Source organism: Quercus robur, chromosome 9 (genome assembly GCF_932294415.1).
Source record: "Quercus robur chromosome 9, dhQueRobu3.1, whole genome shotgun sequence".
Lineage (NCBI taxonomy): Eukaryota > Viridiplantae > Streptophyta > Magnoliopsida > Fagales > Fagaceae > Quercus > Quercus robur.
In genome coordinates, this window is record NC_065542.1 from 17,903,738 (window position 1) to 17,923,607 (window position 19,870).

The following is a 19,870-nucleotide window of genomic DNA, read 5'->3' on the forward strand; positions in this document are numbered from 1 at the left end:
CTTCTTTTTTTTTTTTTTTCTTTTTTCATAAACTAATGTAGCATCCTACGTGGAGAATGCCGCGCTGTTTATTTAACACTTAGATTAACGCATTATTAATTTACTTTTGTATAACAAATAATAAAAATAGACCCTTTGTTTATCATTTCCTTTGATAAAAACCTACAAGCAAACATCCCCAATATGTCGGCGCCATCGCTACCACCAAAAACCCATAATCAACTGGAATCCATGTAGAATCCAACAATTTATGGTAGATCCATTCAAAAAAACCAAACCTACTACCCTATATGCCAACACCAATTGACATTAAAGCTAATCACGTTTGGCTATGAAGAGATGAAAGTGAGAATGGGGCTCGGTTTGGCTTTGAGACAAACTGTGAGCACATCTACAGAAAACAATTTAAAGACCTTTATCATTGTTACTCCAAACAATATGGTTGAGAAAGCAAAGCCACATTTGACAACTTTCCAAGCTACCTCAGGTTTTATTGAGATTTCTACATTTTTTTCCCATTATATATATGTGTGTGTGTGTGTTTATGTTATATTTTCTTCGTTAATTATTATCATTGTTCTTGTGCAAACCCCCCTTCTCCCCCCTTAGATTGTAGGGCATGGTTTGTTTGTTTGTTTGTTTAATAATTGTATGGTGAAATATATGCAATCTCAAGGTAGTCGTTGACCACATTTACGTGTCTTGCCTTCTATATTCATCGGATGGTTTTTATGTCGATCGTATAGATGTTTTCCCAAACTTTTGTTAGTTTCTTATCATTTGTGATATATGATTAATATAAGTGTTTAACTTGTAAATCTCTCATCATTGAATAAGGGGACTTGAGTTGAATCTCACCTATACAAAAAAAGTCTAGCCTAGAAGTCGTGATTGCGTTTTTCTTTTCTTTTTTGAGGAATATATGCAAAAAGTCTAGCCTAGAAGTTGTGATTGTGTTAAATGACTATCTTTTATCTACCACAATGGTTAAATTCTCATTAGTTATGATAAATTCACCTTAGGTAAAAACCTATTAGCCAAATTTCAAGAAATTTAAATAATGTAAGGACCAGATTTGAGCCCCTAACCTAAAAGGTGGATGGACTTAAGCCCAAAAAGCCTAAAACAATGAATTTGTAGAGAATGAGTTGGAAAACTGGGTTTTAATGAATCAGACAACCACTAAAGTGGATTCAGATGATAAGAGAATGAAGATAGACAAGTTTACAATGAAGAAAATCATCCTCGGCATAGTCCGAGAAGATTAGTTCTTATATATTTCTCTCAAGTTTGGTTACAAATGCAATTCTTGATTGCTACAGTCATTTTCTCTTAATTTCTCGATCCCTATCTCTCATTGCCCTATTCTCCCTTTATACTCTCTTCCCCTTTCATCTTTACTCTCCACTTGCAAACTAGATGGTTGGTGTTGATACTTGTCCTATTAGCACATTCCTGAAGTCTTTGTGTAGTAGCTGTAAGGCTAAAAACCACTGTTTAGGTATCACTTCTACATTAATGCGGCTAGAGAATTAGCTGCAGAGTATTTAATGTGGTGGTAGCAGCTTTCCCTTGAGATATTTCATGATTTCTTTTTGTCCTGTTCCTTCTGGATACTTATCCACATCAGTGGAATCGTCCGGGACGTTGCTCTAGGTGTTAGACCATACCTTCTGATCTCGGCCTTGCTCAGTTGAGGAAGTATTCGTCCTCGGACCATCTTCTTAGTTGATCGTGATCAAACTTCAACTATTCACTTTCCAATATGGACTCTTATAAAGGTATTTACCAATCCTCAGACTATTTAATGTCCTCAGATTGGGTCCCTGACCCAATATACTTTACAGATATGTACTCCTGGGCTTATCACTCCTACAAATCATATTTCAACTAAAATTATATTTCAAAGAATTTCAAGATTTGTAATATAAAATTCTAAAAAAAAAATCAATTATTTTGGACATCTATCATAATTTTATATTTTAATATAATATATTTTATACATTACATATCATCCTTAAAATATCAAGTGACTCACTAAAGTTTTGATATTATTTATATAATATATATTTGTTTTATATAATTTGTTTAATTAATATGTGAAGTATATATATGTGTGTCCACATAAAATCATTAAAGGGCAAGTAATGGTCCTAATGTATTTGCCAACCAAGAAAATGAATTTGTGATAGGCCAAGCGAGGTAACAATTATAGAAAAGGAAAGTGAAAACAGAAAGATGGAAACCAAAACGAGAGAATTAGAGAATGTGGGAAAAAACAAGATTAACTTTACAATTGGAATTGAGTTGCAATCATATCAACACTAAAATGCATTTGGATACCGTTTATTTTGTTGAAACTGAAAATTTATTGTTGAAAATACTGTAGATAAAGGTAAAAGTTAATTGAAATAGTACAGTGAAGCTCATAAATAGTATTAAAAAGTACAATAAAACTTATAAATAGTAACAAAAATAAGCTGAATGGTAAAATAATTTAAATTAAACTTTACCATTAGAATCGGACAGAGTAGAGCAAATTAACAAGTATGTACTGTACAACCAATAGCCAATTTAGCCAGCCCACAGATTCAGCCACCAAACACAAAATAGAAAACAATGACAACATAAAAAACAAAAAACACAGGTCATCATCGCCCACGTGTAGCCACAGATTTTTCCCAATGTCCCATCATCAGATCACATCAAATGTGTACGTACTTCGTAGTTTGCTGGATACTTGGAATTGACTAATTGATTTTAAAAAAAGGGAATTACATACGAAAACGATATAAAACAGTATAGCTGTAAAAGACAAACTATTAAAAAATAACGAACCAGAAATAATTTATATATAAACCTACAAAAGAAAAATCTTAACTAAAAAAAATCATATCATAATCAATTAAGAAAGCAACTTGGTACGGTGCCATTGTATCATTCCTACTGCTACCACTTTCTTATAAAAAAAATATTACTTCCACTTTTAAATAGTACTAATATTGAATGAATTTAAAATTTGACTTTAAAGTATTTTTTGTAAAGATAATAATTATAATATGTTGCTAATACACAACTAATCAATTTTTAAGTACTTTGTATATAGAAATGTGTTAATTCAATTACAAGACTCTTAACATTGACTTTAAAGTATTATACTAATTAAGTATAATATTGCTTAATTTTTTTAATAAACATATTGCTTAGTTTTATAATTTAGAAAAACAACACCATCTTAATCAAAGGAGAAGAGTCAATTAACTCTAAATTTTAAATGACATAAATTATACAAAGTGTAACTCATTCTTAAGGTTTCATGCTTAAATTATTTTTTGATGTATTAATAATTTGAAAAATTACATTATTGATTATATTATATATATATATATATATATAATTGTTATTTGTGAGTTTCACTTAATTTAATTGACAAAGTATTTTATCAATAAGAAATATAAAATGTCTTGACTTAGTAATAAAATCAATTTCTATAGAACGGATGTTATATATTTGAAATTTTCTTAATAATAAATCATTATTATTTACATATTTTTATTTATTCATTTAATAAATTTGATACGAAGACTTGATACAATCTTCAAGGCAACCGGCATGTTCATTTATTAGCAAAATATATTTTAAACATTTTTTTTTTTAAAGAATATTTTAGACATTATTGATTTCTCAGATCGGGTCAAAGAAAGTCATTATTTTATTGAACAAACTCTTCTTTACTATGTATTCCTTGCTTAGGAGGAATCGATCGCCTAGATTCTGAGCGCACACTTACCGCCATGTCGTGCACACACATTGTATCCTTCCCACCAAACCGAATCAGAAAACATACTAATGGTCGAATATCCTTTGGCCTTACAAATAAAGAAACAACACGTGGTTTCGGCAATTAACGACTCAAAATCCCCACCTGGCTCTCTCTCTCTCTCTCACTCACCTATTCCATATAATTATCAATCACGCTATTATCTGTGAAACTTTCTAGGGTTTCCTCTATTCCGATCCTTCATCAAATCTCACACCCATTTTTCTCCAAATTCTCGTTTCCGATTTTACTCTCTAACAATCAGACAAGTTCATAGCTTTCTCGATCTCAGAAATCTGAGGAACATTTTGGCTCAGCTCAAAGGTTCATTCTTTTTCCCTAACCTCTTTGATTTTACTTGAAATTAGTTTCACAAAAATTGTGTATTAGGGATTTACGGAAACTATCAAATTATTCAAATTTTTTTTTTTTTAAATTTCTAATTTCATAAAGATATGAAATTTACTGATGGGTTTTTTGTGTTTTGTATTTTTGGTTGAGAACAGGGATAGTTGTGTACAAAAGTTTGATTTTTTATATTTTTGGGTGATGTTTGCAATGTAATGTGGGAATAATTTGAGATAAATAGTGTTAAGTAACTCAGTTTTGATGAGGAAGAAGAGGAAAGGAAGTGATACTAATGGGTCACCAAATTTACCAGACGCTTTAACATCCCCATCATTGAGTTTCACCTCACACTATTCACTAGAAGACTATACAAGGTTGAAGAAGAGGTGCAAAGAACATGTTGATGCTGAATCTGTTGTTACCTGTAAAAATAGGCTTGCTGGGGTTGCCACTGCTCCGCCGTGTGGGACTTTGTCTTCGGTCCCACCGGGGAGAGGGCTCAAGAGGAAGATAGGGTGTATAGATGTTGCAACCCAAATGGGTAGGAAGAATAAGGTGGAGGATGATTATATTTTGGGTGCAACTATTGGGAAAGGGAAATTTGGGTCGGTTTGTTCGAGTCGGTCTAGAGATAGTGGAGTGGAATATGCGTGCAAGACTTTGCGGAAGGGGGAGGAAACGGTTCATAGGGAGGTAGAGATAATGCAGCATTTGTCTGGTCATCCTGGGGTGGTGACATTGCGGGCCGTGTACGAGGAGCCAGAGTGTTTTCATCTTGTGATGGAGTTGTGCTCTGGGGGATGTTTGATCGATCAGATGAACAAAGAGGATCAATATTCAGAACATCGTGCTGCTAATATATTCAAGGAAGTGATGTTGGTTATTAAGTATTGTCATGATATGGGAGTTGTGCATAGAGATATAAAGCCTGAGAATATTCTTCTCACGAAATCAGGGAAGATAAAGCTTGCAGATTTTGGTCTTGCCACAAGAATCTCAAATGGTAAGCGATACATGCTATGGAGAATGTTGATACTTATTAAGTTGTTTATTTTATTTCCTTTGTAACTTTTCCACCTGAATTTGTAGCACCCTGCGTTTTGAGTTTAAATGGTAGTATGTTGTTAATGCATGTGCAGAAAACACAGAGAGTAAGAGTAAGGCAATGGATATGTCATTATGATTGATAAACTATCTAATGTGTCCTCCTTCATGTTGTAGTTTTCTGTTTCTGTTTGATCAAATGAAGTTTTATGCCTCTGTGTGGCTCTGAACATGGGTGTCTTTATCTGTTAATTGTGGTGAGAACAAGATCATTTTTTTTAAAGCAAAGTAGATGATATCAATTTGAGCTTCATAAAAGGATCGTTCTGCCCATTTTTTCTTTGATGTCCATGTTTTGACTCTTTTGAGACATTAGGTTCCCTGATATATTCTAAGTTTTAGTAATTTGCAATATTTCATAATTTATGTATTATCATTATATTTCTGATCTCTTTTTCATTTTAGTTAGTAGGTCTAGTATGTACTCGTTCCTGGCAAGGTACCCTGGCATTCTTTAGACCAAATGACATCATTCTCAGCCACTAATATAGAGCAAAATGGAAATTTATGCCCTTATGCGGTAAAGAAAGCAAGTAGGCCTTGAAAGAATTGAATTGATAAGGAATTGTTCAATGATGCATGTGTTTAAATGTCCATCGGATTGACTTGCTTTGTTGGTTTAGTGAAGACGTACAAATTGATAGACCAGGTTCATAAAATGTTGAGGTCATTGCAAATCTGTTTGTGATTAAGATTCTATGTAGCGGAATAACTTACTTTGCCCCACAATTAGTGTACACAACAACTATCAAGATTGATGACTCACTGAACATTTGCTCCCATTGGAGATTTAAAGCTTTAGGGTGTTTAGAGCTAGAAAGTATTACAGTCACTTAGTGGTTTAGTCAATGAAAAGTAGATACAGTACGAATACAAAAGGAGCTAAACAATCAAGGTCACAGATGAATAGCCTCTATGTTAGAATGGGCATGGAACATGGAATTGGCAGATCCAGTCAAGGTTTCAAAATCAAATCCTACACATGAAGAATGACCATGCAAAAATCACCGACCAGTCAATATAATATTATACAATAGATGTGCAGCTTTTAAATAGCACTGTACAAACAAATCATTGTTGACTCTTTATAGCTTAATGCTTCTATCTTGTAAAGATGATTTTTGGGGTCTTTGGGTGATTAGTTTGTTTCTACTAGGTGATACACTACCATCTAGTTGGCTATATTATTGTGAAACTTTTGCTAATGAATCTGGCTCAAATGGTATTTCCTTCTCCATCAATAATGTAATGGATTTTTGGTTCAAGACCTATTGGGTGTGTGTGTGAAACTTGTATAGTGGATAAAATCCTTTGACTAGGCTCCTGTATTTGCATATCAAATGATTTTCTTATTGTATACCTTACAAAGGGATAAGAATTTCTAGAGGGATCTTTAATCAGCAGCAATCATCATGCCTCTCTATTGAAATCTTTATCTATCACATCCCATCATTTATTAGATATTTTTCCTTTAAATTATTTTCATTGCCCTTATAAATGACATTGTATATCCTCTCTCTCTCTAAATACTATTTATAAAAATCTCTCTTTTTTCCCCCCTTAATACCATATATATTATTTGTCCGGTTCCTGCTTAAACACAACTACAAGTGATTGGCATGTGTCCTTGTAAGTTTCTGTTGGATTTCTTGTTGTCTCATACATTGGTTGGTTGTTGGTGAAAGCTTTGCCAGGTTGCTCATAAAATGACACAATTACTACACTGCAGGTCAGAACTTGACTGGATTGGCTGGAAGTCCTGCCTATGTTGCCCCAGAAGTCTTGTTAGGAAATTATTCTGAGAAGGTTGATATTTGGAGTGCTGGTATCCTCCTCCATGCTCTCTTGGTTGGTGTTCTTCCATTTCGTGGAGATTCCAAAGAAGCAATTTTTGAGGCAATTAAGAACGTGAAGCTTGATTTCCACACAGGAGTATGGGAGTCAATATCTAAACCTGCTCGAGATCTTATTGGTAGAATGCTAACAAGGGATTCTTCAGCTAGGATAACTGCAGATGAAGTATTAAGTAAGTTTATGATGCTATTGATTGAGATTTTAATTATAGAGAACTTCTAATTATTTCCTGTGCAACTGCTCTATCTGTCCCCTTGTTTCCCTGCATACTTGAATCATCTTTGAAATATCACCCAGTATTGCAAATTTTGTGTTCAGATGCTGTGTTACATTGAAATGTTTTTGAGTGTTGCATGTGCCTTTTTCTTGTGCTTTTCTTCCAACATGCATTAGCTGGTCCAACCATCACTAAAGGTTGATCTGCTTACCTTGGCTCATTTTATCTTTTTGTCTAATTGCAGCTATCCACACAACTATAAAGGGGCATTTGTAATATAGCATCCTAAATTATAAATCTTGCACTCAACACTTTAATAGTACAAGATTAATTTGCAAAGTCCATCCACCATCCAAATTAGTGTCTAGATTATCAGATTAGTGGAAGATTATATCACATTTAGCTGAGGATGCATATTGGGAAGCTCTTATACTTTATGGTGGATGGCTGTAAACTATATGATTTAGACACTGATTTGGTCGATGGGGTGACAATTGCAAACTAATCTTGAATTAGGGTATTGTTTGCAGAATTTTGAAGTTTGGGATGCACATGGTAAATGCCTCCATAATTTAGGGTGGATAGCTGACTTATATTTAAAAAAAAAGGGTTGATAGTTGTTAATAACCCTATTCTTTTATTTGCTTGATTGCTTATAACTTCTTTAAATATATGAGTGGGTTGTGTGTGAGTGTTTTAATTATTAATCTAGTAGTTTGGGGTGTGGTTTTAAGACTGAATGATGGCTGACCTCTGGATTTGTTCATAGTCAATTGACACACAAATTGGTCTTGTTTCAGGGCATCCATGGTTATTGTTCTACACAGAGCGCACACCCAAGACTCTTCCCCTGAAATCAAATTTGAAGAACCATAGAGGAGCACCTAGATTAAAGCCAGATGGAAACGGGATGCTTATTGGCTCTCCCAATGAGGTCTTGAGTCCTCCTCCATCATCTGAAAGTTGCAAGTCAGAGGATCCAGATGATTTCTGTTTGGTGGATGCGCTTGCCACTGCAATCTCACATGTTAGAATTTCGGGACCAAAGCGGAGCAAACTGTGTGGTTCTACAGGCCCAATAGAGCAGCAGGGTTCATCTAACATGCAGGCTAACAATCTCTGCAAAGCATTTTGACCCTACTGACAGACTGACTACCAATATCACTATCTCCGCTGTTTTTTATTTGGGGGATTAAAATTAACCCGACTCGGTGCAAATGATGATTACAAGTTGATGTTTGTAGATCAAAATGGTAACGATCTATATCGATGCTTGTAGCTTGAGCTCTTGTTGCAATTCTTCTATGTTTTTATGTGTGCTGTTTTAACATAATAATGATGCTAATCCTGATCAACTGACGGAATTAATGTACAGTATATGTAAATAGAATGCAAGTATACTATGAATTGATTCCCCTTTACTTACAGCATGGGCAGATACCCTTTTTTTGTTAATTTAGTTGTTTGTTCAAAAAAAGTTGCAGTTGTCTTTGAAGAAAAGACTTTGTTTTGTTAGTGTTTCAAATAAAGTTGCAGTCTTCTTTGAAGAAAAGGCAGCTTGGGATTTATGGAGCCAGGATCTTTAGCTAGCGGTTGTTCACAGATTAGTAACATTGTTCAGACTTACTGTGGTTGTGTTTTGGTTTATTTTATATTTTTTTTTATAAGTTTTTAGAACTGTTCAAAGAGAACAAGAAGCATGCAAACATGATGTTATATATTTTTTTAAGTAGAAAAGAAAACAAAAAACAATTTTAGTCAACCTCATTTAGATACTTTCTGAAAATAAATAGTCTGATTTCTAGTTCTCTGAAAACCATTTTTAAAAACACATTGGATGGGTTTTTTTCCCACTGTTTTGTGTGAATTGGGGAAAAAACAAAAAACAAAAATCTGTTTCTAATAATTAGGAACCAAACAGATTTAGGAACCAAACAGATCTCATTCTTTTTCCGATTCTTACAATGTTTCTCCTCCTATTTTTCTAAAAAATTCTAAAATTATCGTTTCTTGATGTTTATAAAATGTTCACTGTCAAATGGCTCCTTGAATCTGGAATTGTTGCAGCCCACTGTTTTCCGCGTCTCCTTCCTACTTAAATTTATTTCGAGCGTGAATGGTGGATCTAAAACAAAGCTCTATAAACAATGGTTTCTCCGATCTATCTTCTTAATCATAACCGCTTGACCAGGCTATAGCTCGAAATTTCACAAATATAGATATACTTTTTTATCTTGTCGGTGACTGTGCCAAGTACATGGAACATTAATCCTAAATATCAAAACTTTTGTCAACTGAGTATCATGAGGGGATACATTAGGATGCCTTTAACATTAAATTAAATGAATATATAAAAAAAATGTTACATTAAATAATATTTTTAAAATTAATTGAAATTGTGCATAAATATGCAAAAAAGAAAAAAAAAAAGCATACAAATACAACCATAATAAATTTGTCTATGTGCAATGTACTAAAATTATTGACAAATGTATATTTTAAAGGCTTTTTTTTTTTTTTTTTTTTTGTTAATGGATGCTATTGCACTTCCGTTAAGCAGAAATTTATTGAGTTTCATTGCATTGAGAGTAATAAAAGCAAATAAACAAATGCTTTTTTAACTGACTCATGTGAGACTGCACTCAAATAGCTGATCGATTACAATAGAAAACTCAACCTTAACTATTGCCTTTAGACACTCGATAATGGGACCATTTATTTTTATTTCTTTTGAGAGTAAAACGGAAGCATTTTATTCAAAGAAAGAATAAGTTTATACAAAAGCAAGGTAGCATCATAGAACAACCATGCTAAACTTGAGCTAGCTACGTAGCTTTCTCTTCACCTTACAAAAACAGCAACTATAAGCAAAGTTACATCAAGCAATGCCAAAGAAAAAAACAAGACTATCTTACTATTACTCAAGACAAAACTCCATAATTAGCTTTCAAATATTCTAAAGCATGGGCTACAGCAAACATGGTTAGAAAAGGGGGATCAGGACGTGGAGTACCGAAGCGAGCCTCATTCCACTTATTCCAAATCATCCAGTTGGTTGTGAAAAATATTGCAATCTCTGGGACCATTTATTATTCTTTAAGGCACTCCTTAAAATTTAATACCACGACTTAATGCATTCGCAAGTCGCACACACGATGCAAAGAGGAAGATTCTGCATCCACTTGCTAAAATATTGATTGAAAATGTTTGGTGACTAGTGGTAACTCATGGACTTCAATTTTTGGCCCCGGCCAATGGTAGTAATATTATGATGGTCAACACTCAACACCATTTTACAGCACTAAATAAATTTTTGTCCTCACCACTCTCTTCCATCCACCACACTTTGCTCATGAAGGGTGATATCCTGTGAGATTGCACGTTCATTCCTTTTACACAAAAAATAAAATTGAGATCAGAATTCATGCTTTTTTTATTAATTGAACAGCCATATCAATCTCGAGACACTTATCCAAGAGAGAGAGAGAGAGAGAGAGAGAGAGAGTCAATTAAAGTTATACACGTTTTATGAAAACATTTATCAATAATTTATTGGTCACGATTTTGCATGAGCAGGTTCAATTTTATTTTTTTTTATTTTTGAGAAGAATGAGCAGGTTCATTGACATTTTGTGTATAGTTGAACTTAATTTTTTAAATCCATTAACAAAACCCTTTTTCAAGTTCTACAATTTTTGTCTTTTCCTCAAGAAAATGAGTATTAAAAATCATAAATACAAGTTCACTTGGGCAATACTCAACTTGACCAGGCTGATGGAGGTGGAAACTGACCGCAAAACTCCTACCAAAAGAAAGAGTTCATTCTACTCAATCAAACTCATAATATGTGTCTTTGTACTGTTTTTATTTGTCATTCTTTTCCAAGCAGAAACATCTTCTCTTGATTCTTATTCCTTATCACCCACTGCTTCTTCATGGGCATTTTTCAAGAAATGGAAAGGTTTGGCATTGAAAGCCAACCATGGTCCAAGTCACTCAGATATTACAGACAGTACTATAATCTCAAAGCTCCGAGAATCTGTGACTTTCCTTCCCTTAAAAGACCTCAGGTTTTCTGAGACTGCCATGTCAGGGAACACTTGGTTTATGAGCTCCTTGAATGACACTTATGAGGAAAATGAAGCTGAGTACCTCTATTTCCCTTCAAAAGCATCAAAGGGAAGGCTTTTGTGCATCAAGGGTCGTGATGTAAGAGATGGCACAAAAAGCTCATATGCTTTGGCTTGGCCAGAAAGTCTTCCAGACAAAACTTTGTTCATGAAGGGCTTGACTTTTGTGTCAGACAGTTACTATGACTATGTGAATTTGTGGCATGGGGTGTGTGCTATGGCTCCATTTGTTGGTTGGTCCATGAAGAATGAGTGCTTAAGACCAACAAGATGGGTACTATACCATTGGGGTGAGCTTAGGAATAGCATGGGAAAATGGCTTCAGAACCTAATGCAAGCAACCTATGGGGAAGTTTTGGTTGAGGGATTTGAAAAAGGAGATGATGGGCCTTATTGTTTTGAAAAGGCAATAGTGATGAGGCATAATTTGGGGAACATGGGGAAGGAGAAGAAGCTTGAGGTTTTTGATTTGTTGAGATGTAAAGCGAGAGGTTTTTGTGGCATTAACCAAGCAGATAGAGGGAGAGAAGTCAATGAAAGAGGGGAGCCAATCATAAGGCTAACTTTGCTGATGAGGAGAGGTTCAAGATCTTTCAGAAATGCAAGTGCTGTGACTGACATATTTGCAAGGGAATGTGCAAGAGTGGAGGGTTGCTTGTTGAAGGTAATTCAGTCAGAGGATCTTACTTTCTGTGACCAGGTTTGTGATCTCTTTATCTTGGCTCTTACAATTTTCATTGAGTAACGCTAGGAACATTCAATTTTTCATTGGAGGAGCATCACTTTTACATAGGCTTAACATTGACACAACTTTTATTATGCATCAATCAAAGTAGATTTATTGTTTTTATTTGGTCCCCTCTACTTCCAAAGAATTTGAACACATTGAAATAACATTCTTGAATTTCATCCTCTCCCCCCAACACCCACCCCCCCCCCCCCCCCCCCAAAAAAAAAAAAAGAAGAAAAGAATTGTAAGATAGAATGTGAAGGTGCCCATATTGTGATGGTGATTAATGCTCAGGTTGACTTAGAAACAAGAATGTTAGCAGTTAAAAAAGTAGTGCAAACACTAACCGTCTTCTTTGGAGCGTGACTAAAATTGCTGTTTGTTCAGGTCAAAGTTATGTCTAACACCGACATTGTAGCATCTCCTCATGGGGCTCAGCTAACAAACATGCTTTTCATGGATAGAAATAGTAGCATAATGGAATTCTTCCCCAAAGGATGGTTGGAGCTCGCAGGCTTAGGCCAGTATGCACATCATTGGATGGCAGACCTATCAGGGATGAAACACCAAGGTGCTTGGTGGGATCCAAATGGCGAAAAGGAATGCCCATTTCCCAAAGAAGATCCTGAATGCTTTACCTTCTATAAAGATGGCAAGGTTGGTCATAATGAAACCTTCTTTGCAGAGTGGGCAAGACGTGTCCTCAAGCAAGTAAGGATAAGCAAGCTGGAACAAGCCAACAAGAGTACACCTCTGAAATCAAGCGCTTGTATATGCTAATCCTAGTTGTTCATTTTAGTTTTTACTTCTTCACTAAAAGTGCACAAGTGGAGGTAATATATGGAAGGGACGACAGTTCTTTCTTTGATACAAAATACAAAAATCATTTCATTCGTGAAGAGTAGCTAGTACTAAAATGTTTGACAAGCTCAAAGCCTTGTTGCTCAACTAGTTGACATCTCTTAGTATGTCTATGACATCCAAAATTCCAATCCCCCCCCTCCACCGTTGTATCCATTTAATTAGCAAGGGAAAAAGATGTTTGATCAGATACAGATTCTTTTCCCAATTAAGAACTCACCTTTTTTTTTTCTTTTTGGTTGAATGATATTGTATTAAATTCAAACAATATTCTTTCCAAACATCTTGGAATGTAATGTTTCTGGTATGTTCTTGGGAGTACCAATTTTGCTGCTGGAAGGGCTTGGATACTTGTGGCATAGTTTTAAGCCATTTCACAAGCTAGCTCAAAAGCACTGTAACTTTGCTAGTAAAAGATATTTGTTATCAGTTGCTATAGGGCGAGCAAATGTGCACCACTCAATAAGCGAAGCTTAAATATGGATAAAAGAATGCTTTCTTTTATACAAAGGTCATTTCACAAAAGTTAGGCATACTATTGTAAGTTGTAACATTCAATAAGCAGTAATATCCTTTCCTTCTCCACATCTAATAACACTATTGTTCTAAAACCTAGTCAAAGATGTCCTCTTTCAAGTCACAAGAACATGACAAGACTTTACAAATTACAGCAGAACTATTGTAAATTTGTGTGGTCCAGAATAAAACTCTTCAATTGAACTTCTTTGAAGCAACAGGTCAGCAGCAGGAAGGGTTATCTCCAGTGCCCGCTCCATGGAGTGTTCCTCTCACAGCAGGGCTGCTGATCCTCACTTTCTGGACATCTTGGCCCAAAAGTAAACCACGAAGAAACAAATTAGAGCAAAAACAACCACTTGAACGATATGGTTGGAGCCATGCTGGATTATGCTCTTGTTCAATCGCCTTACATTATTCTTCACCCCTGCTTGAGCTTTGAGTACTGTCATTTGCTGTAATGAACCAGATAATAGAATTAAATGTAAGAAAGCTGTTCAAAATTTTCCTTCACGAGGAAAGGAACACAAAATGCTTCTACTTTTGACTAAAAACAAACAAGCAATTCCAAAGATGTATCAGACATAAAATATAAGTTAAAAACTTTCCCTCAAAGAAATTTTAACTAGTAGATTCATCAAGCTCAATTCAAAATTTATTTATTTATTTTTTTTGATAAGTAAATTCGAAATTTAATTTAAATAACATAGCAGTTCCTCCAATAAAATTCAGGATATCTTCACAGTAAGAACCAAGAGCCGGCCACAAATCATAAGAAATATACATCTGTGTGTGGGTGTGTGAAGCAAGGGTATGCGAATGTAAATGGTTTACCAGCTGATTAAGAAAATCTTTCTGAAATCTTGCTTCTGTCCCTATCTCTTCAGCAACCTGCACCAGAGAACTTGAAACACTAAGCAAACTGGGGGAGAATATTCAATAATAAAAAAAACTAGAAAGCTGAGCAATTAGATTGACAGCATTAATCAGGTAAAAAGCATAAAAGAGCAACAAATTGCAGACAAACAGTTCAATTGATCGAGGAAGAACGTGCAAATTTGAAAAGAATAGTGATATATGGCAATGAAACTCACACCATGTTAACAGTTTAGCTAGACAAAACAATAATTTAAGGTTGAATCACTGAACAAGCACCATATGAAAAGATATGTGATCAAGACCATGGCATGTCTATTAGAATCCTCCAGGCAGCTCCAAACCTTTTTCTCAAGCATATGCCAAGATCATTCGATATCATAACATAACATCTCTATAACAATTAAGAATAAAATTTATCATTTTTAAAGCAACCCCACAAACTATCAGAGCAAAGATATAAGAAAATAAAAAGACATTGCAACGTGTTTGTGGTTTTGTACATGTGCTATATGGAAAACAATTTATTGAGTGGATGTCTATGTATCTGCATGGAAGTAGCTAACAAAGACAAAATCCTCCTCTTTTATTATTTGGTTATTTATTTAATGTAAGCATCACATGAACTATTATTATGTGTATAGCCAGCAACTTCTCTCTCTTCATTTGTTTTATTTTATTTATTATAGAACTTACCACTTCAATACATCATATCATATTCCACCAGAACTAACATTAGTGTGAGAGAATTTGTTTAGTGTACATCCATGATGCATAGGTTACCAACCAGTTATATTTGTAATTGAAAATATGGTGAAATTAGAAGGTAACATTTTATTTATTTATTTATTTTTTTGATAGGTAAGAAGGTAAATTTTTTTTTTTTTTGATAGGTAAAATTAGAAGGCAAAAATATAGCTCAGCCTAAAGTCTTGAGAATAATAATGAGTAATGATGATAAAACAAAACAGCCTGAGCTACATATGAGACTCAACTCACTTCGCACTCGCCACCAGTCACTTGTTCTCACTAGTCTTTGATAAATATGGGAGGTCAAGTGTGAGGACTAGAGAAGAAAAACAATTACAGACAACAAATTTTCCAAGATGTGGTTAAAACTTCAAAGTTCTAAGAAAAAGTCAGTGGTACTACCAAATACTTAGAAACCTGATAAAATAATGCTTACCAAGTTAGTAATAATAAAAATGTTGCTTAGGGCATCAAAATACACACTTAATGCATTATGAAATGAGGAAAGATGTAAGTTGCTTTGAGTATCCAAGTTACACCTGAAGAAAATATTGTTTTTATAGTGACAAATGGAGATAATACAACATTGAGAAATTAATATTGATCAAGAAAACATTGGAATGAATCTGCAACATTTAGATACAAATAATTATCGAAAAAATGAATTAGCGGGAAGAATTTTGGGAACTTTCTTTTCAAAATATAAAAATAAAGTAAAATAAACCTTGTGAGTGGATATTATAGCATGGTTCAACCTTTAAAACTAGATTTCTATAGCAATAATTTTGAAAAATGTGCATATCTATTTTCGAATAACTTTTATGCTCTTAATATTTCAAATAGCTTCGCATTGGTTCATAAAAAAGGTCCTTGGTTTAAGAATTTAGGGTCACATGGTTCTTCTGGCTACAACTATAAGTATAAAGAATTAGTGCCACCAAAATTAACCTTCAAAATGGAGTTATTTAGAAAATAAAAAACAGTTATGTTACTAGACTAAGTAAGAGAAATATAATCACATCAATATCACTATAGTGAGCTTTGCACCTTGGGTTTGAAACCTGCCTAATTATTACCCATTGGAGAAAAGAAGATGCAAGTAATTAAAGATGTAAAAGTAGCATAAAGCCTCGTGTATCTCAAATATAATCCTTTAAATTCTCCCTTCTCTATTCAGAGAAATTAGTATACAACAGCTAAAAATTTAAGTTGTACAAATTATAAAGATGTAAAAGTAGCATAAAGCCTCTTGTGTATCTCAAATATAATCCTTTAAATTCTCCCTTCTCTATTCAGAGAAATTAGTATACAACAGCTAAATTTTTAAGTTGTACAAATTATCCAGGTGATGCAAAAAACAACAACAACATATAGTCAATCTCGGCTTTCTTAGTGCCAACAGCTATCTATAAAAAGAATAAGCAAAAAGAGCAACATTTGAAACATTTCTGCTTTTCTAATGCTTTCTAATATGGACGCAACCTTACTTATCAGAGATGGATGCAACCCTAAAATTAATGTTTCTTTGAAGTAATATTCTTCCATTTGGCACTGCAAATAATTTTTTTTCGTTCAAGACATATGTATGTTAATAATGAATGCCCTCTGTACCTCTCAAGAAAAATTTGTTCTTCAATTTACATTTTAGTGCACGTAACTCTTACTAAATATACTTATAAACAAGCAACCACAAAGAATTAATACAAATTGCAAAACCATACATACATACATATATACATATAGAGTCACACATATAATGTAAAGAAGAGCCCTTTGGACTCACCTCTATCCACTAAAATCTACAGGCAACTAACCTACCACCAGTCATAACTAGTTGTCATGTGATCTAGGGACATTTACCCTTGACGGGCTAAGCAATTTATGCTCGTGCCCAAGAGCAAAACCCACATAACGTTAATAATAACCATTCTTTTCTTTTTGGGGAAGATGTATATTTTTTGTTTCCTATTACAGGGTGCGTTTGTATAAGTTATATAAGTTGTTGTGAAACGGGGTTTTGGATTTTAAAAATGCACATTTAGGCTCCTAAATCACCTAACCAAACGGACTCGCAAGCTTAATCAATTTTTTTGGGGTACCCAATTCAATAAATTAAACAACAGAGCCTTAACCCCCAAACTATGGGGTTTGGGTATGAATCCTTAACAGACTAATCAGGGTCATTCATTCACATATGATATGTATTCTTCTTCGTCATTCTATACTATCAAAATAATAATATCCCCAAATTGAATCAATTAAACTTCAAAAAACACAAAAAAATTGAAAATGTGAGAAAGTAAAAGAGGACATACGTGTCTGAGTTTTTTAACTTGGGTTCGGAGACCGATGATCTCGTCGTCGAAATCGGCGTGCATAGGATCGATTCGCAATTGAATTTCATCAGAACCACCCACTGCTCTCGTACTTAGACCCTCTCTGCAAACCCAAACATCAACCACCACCAAAATTTTCATCAAAATTCAAATTGAAATAGAAAAATGAAAATTGTGCAATATGAGAGTCTGATCCTTATGGATTAACCGGAATCAAATTTTCGAATCAAACACCTTGATCGATAAGCAGCGGCACCGCCATAAGAGGAACCTCCATACGAATTAGACGCCATTGAAGAATTGAAGAAGAAGGAAACCCTAGATCGATGAAGAATGGTACAACAACGAATTTGAATTTGAATTTGACTAGCTCCGCTTCGATTGTTTGTACTATTTTGAAAATTTCTAGACTAAGGAAAATACAACGATGATGATGTTGTAGGAGGGTAAATCCACCGTTGGTGTTTTCTTAATGATCACACGGTTTTGAAGGATTATTTCGGCACGTGTGGGAATTTTTGAACAAATTTAGCGCACGCACGCGGAAAGGGAGGTAAGTTGGTTAACTATCCGTTGGGCCCAAACCCAACCAAGTTGACTAGAGCTCAAGATCATGGCATTTTGGTAATTTAGGATACAAATTTTTTCTAAGATTATGTGTCATTTGTCACAACTTGTTGAAGTTGTCGATTGTGAGCGGAGAATAATCACTTTCATATAAACCTATCACTCATAATTGATCTTTTTAAAATTGTAGTTAAGAAGTTGCTTCCTTGGACTTTAGCTTTTGTAACATCTCATAGCATAAAAAAGGTTGATAGAGCAAAACAAGTCTCATGTCCACTTGAAGCTTGGCAACACCCCGTCACATCTACATTAATTTCCTCCTATTATTACTTGTACATTAAATGCAATAGGGTAGGTGGCATCATTATGTTGTCCTATGAGCTATACCCATAACTAACCCCTAACTAAACTGAAAGGGTTGTGTGTTGTTAGGATTCTGTCTCTCTTTCTTTCATTTGCCACAACTTGTTGAAGTTGTTGATTGTGAGTCGAGAATAATCACTTTCATATAGACCTACTACTCATAATTGAACTCATTAAAATTGTAATTAAAAAGTTACATCTTTGGATTTTAACTTATGTGACATCTCACAGCATAAAAAAGTTAATAGAGCTAAGCAAGTCTTGTGTCCACTTGAAACTTGGCGACACCCCATAACATCTACATTAATTTCCCCCTACTATCACTTGTACATTAAATGCAATAGGATATGTGGCATCATTATGTTGTCCTATGAGTTGTACCCATAACTAGCCCCCTAGCTAAACTAAAAGGGTTGTGTGTTGTTAGGCTTTTGTCTCTCTTTCTTTCATTTGTCACAACTTGTTAAAGTTGTCGATTATGAGTGGAGAATAATCACTTTTATATAAAACTACCACTCATAATTGATCTCATTAAAATTGTAGTTAAAAAGTTGCATCATGGGCTTATAGCTTCTATGACATCTCATAGCATAAAAAGGGTTGATAGAGCTAAGCAAGTCTCACATCCACTTGAAACTTGGCGACACTCCATCACATCTACATTAATTTCCCCCTATTATCGGTTGTACATTAAATGCAATAAGATATGTGGCATCATTATGTTGTCCTATGAGCTATACCCATAACTAGCCCCCTAGCTAAACTAAAAGGGTTGTGTGTTGTTAGACTTCTGTCTCTCTTTCTTTCTTTTTTTTGGGGAAGGGGGGGTGGGGGGGATTGCGTTGACCATAACTTACACAATCCCATAAATAAAATGATTATGTTAAAGGGTATTCTTAGGCCAATTATTAATAAAATATCTAGGAAAATTTTGAAACAACTTTTATGGAAAATATAAAAAATTGTCAAAAAAAATTAATTACTTTTTTTTCTTTTTTTCAAAAAAAGTTTCTAAAAATATTTCCTAAACCAATATCCTTAAAGCATCTATTCTTTTTTTTTTTTTTTTTTTTTTTTTTTTTTTTTTTTTTTTTGTAAATAAAACTGTTAGTATGCAATTTATCTTGCACGCAAAAGCCAATTTATTTCTAACTTTAGTTTTAGAGTGCCTCAAGCTAACTACGTTGGTTGTTTGATTGAGTTTGCAAGTTGTCCTTCTTTGAAAAGTTTGATTTTATCTCGCTTTTATTTGGATTCAAATCTTTTAGATTTTCTAGGGTAAATATCTTAAAACATATTTTATAATTATAATTCAAATAAAATGGAAGATAATTTAAATATCTTCCATTTTATTTAAATTATAATTATAAATGGAGAATACTAAATGTATTGTAAGTT

At 34.0% G+C, this 19,870-nt stretch overlaps 3 protein-coding genes across 3 annotated transcripts; 2 read left to right on the top strand and 1 right to left on the bottom strand.

Annotated features, from left to right (window-relative positions):
• Positions 1–3,902: 3,902 nt before the first annotated feature.
• On the top strand, positions 3,903–8,798 carry LOC126698346 (serine/threonine-protein kinase PEPKR2). The gene is made up of 4 exons (XM_050395507.1): positions 3,903–4,144; positions 4,327–5,171; positions 7,002–7,298; positions 8,144–8,798. Exons 2-4 carry the CDS (start codon positions 4,430–4,432, stop codon positions 8,476–8,478), a joined length of 1,374 nt encoding a protein of 457 aa, XP_050251464.1. The 5' UTR covers positions 3,903–4,144; positions 4,327–4,429; the 3' UTR covers positions 8,479–8,798.
• A 2,282-nt stretch (positions 8,799–11,080) lies between these two features.
• Positions 11,081–13,293, top strand: LOC126699357 (uncharacterized). The gene is made up of 2 exons (XM_050397110.1): positions 11,081–12,173; positions 12,591–13,293. The coding sequence occupies exons 1-2, from the start codon at positions 11,118–11,120 to the stop codon at positions 12,981–12,983; spliced, it is 1,449 nt and encodes a 482-aa protein (XP_050253067.1). The 5' UTR covers positions 11,081–11,117; the 3' UTR covers positions 12,984–13,293.
• Positions 13,294–13,515: 222 nt separating this feature from the next.
• LOC126699358 (bet1-like protein At4g14600) lies at positions 13,516–18,011 on the bottom strand. The gene is made up of 4 exons (XM_050397111.1): positions 17,777–18,011; positions 17,522–17,645; positions 14,415–14,471; positions 13,516–14,035 (listed from the first exon to the last, which is right to left on the bottom strand). Exons 1-4 carry the CDS (start codon positions 17,833–17,835, stop codon positions 13,874–13,876), a joined length of 402 nt encoding a protein of 133 aa, XP_050253068.1. The 5' UTR covers positions 17,836–18,011; the 3' UTR covers positions 13,516–13,873.
• Positions 18,012–19,870: the final 1,859 nt, after the last annotated feature.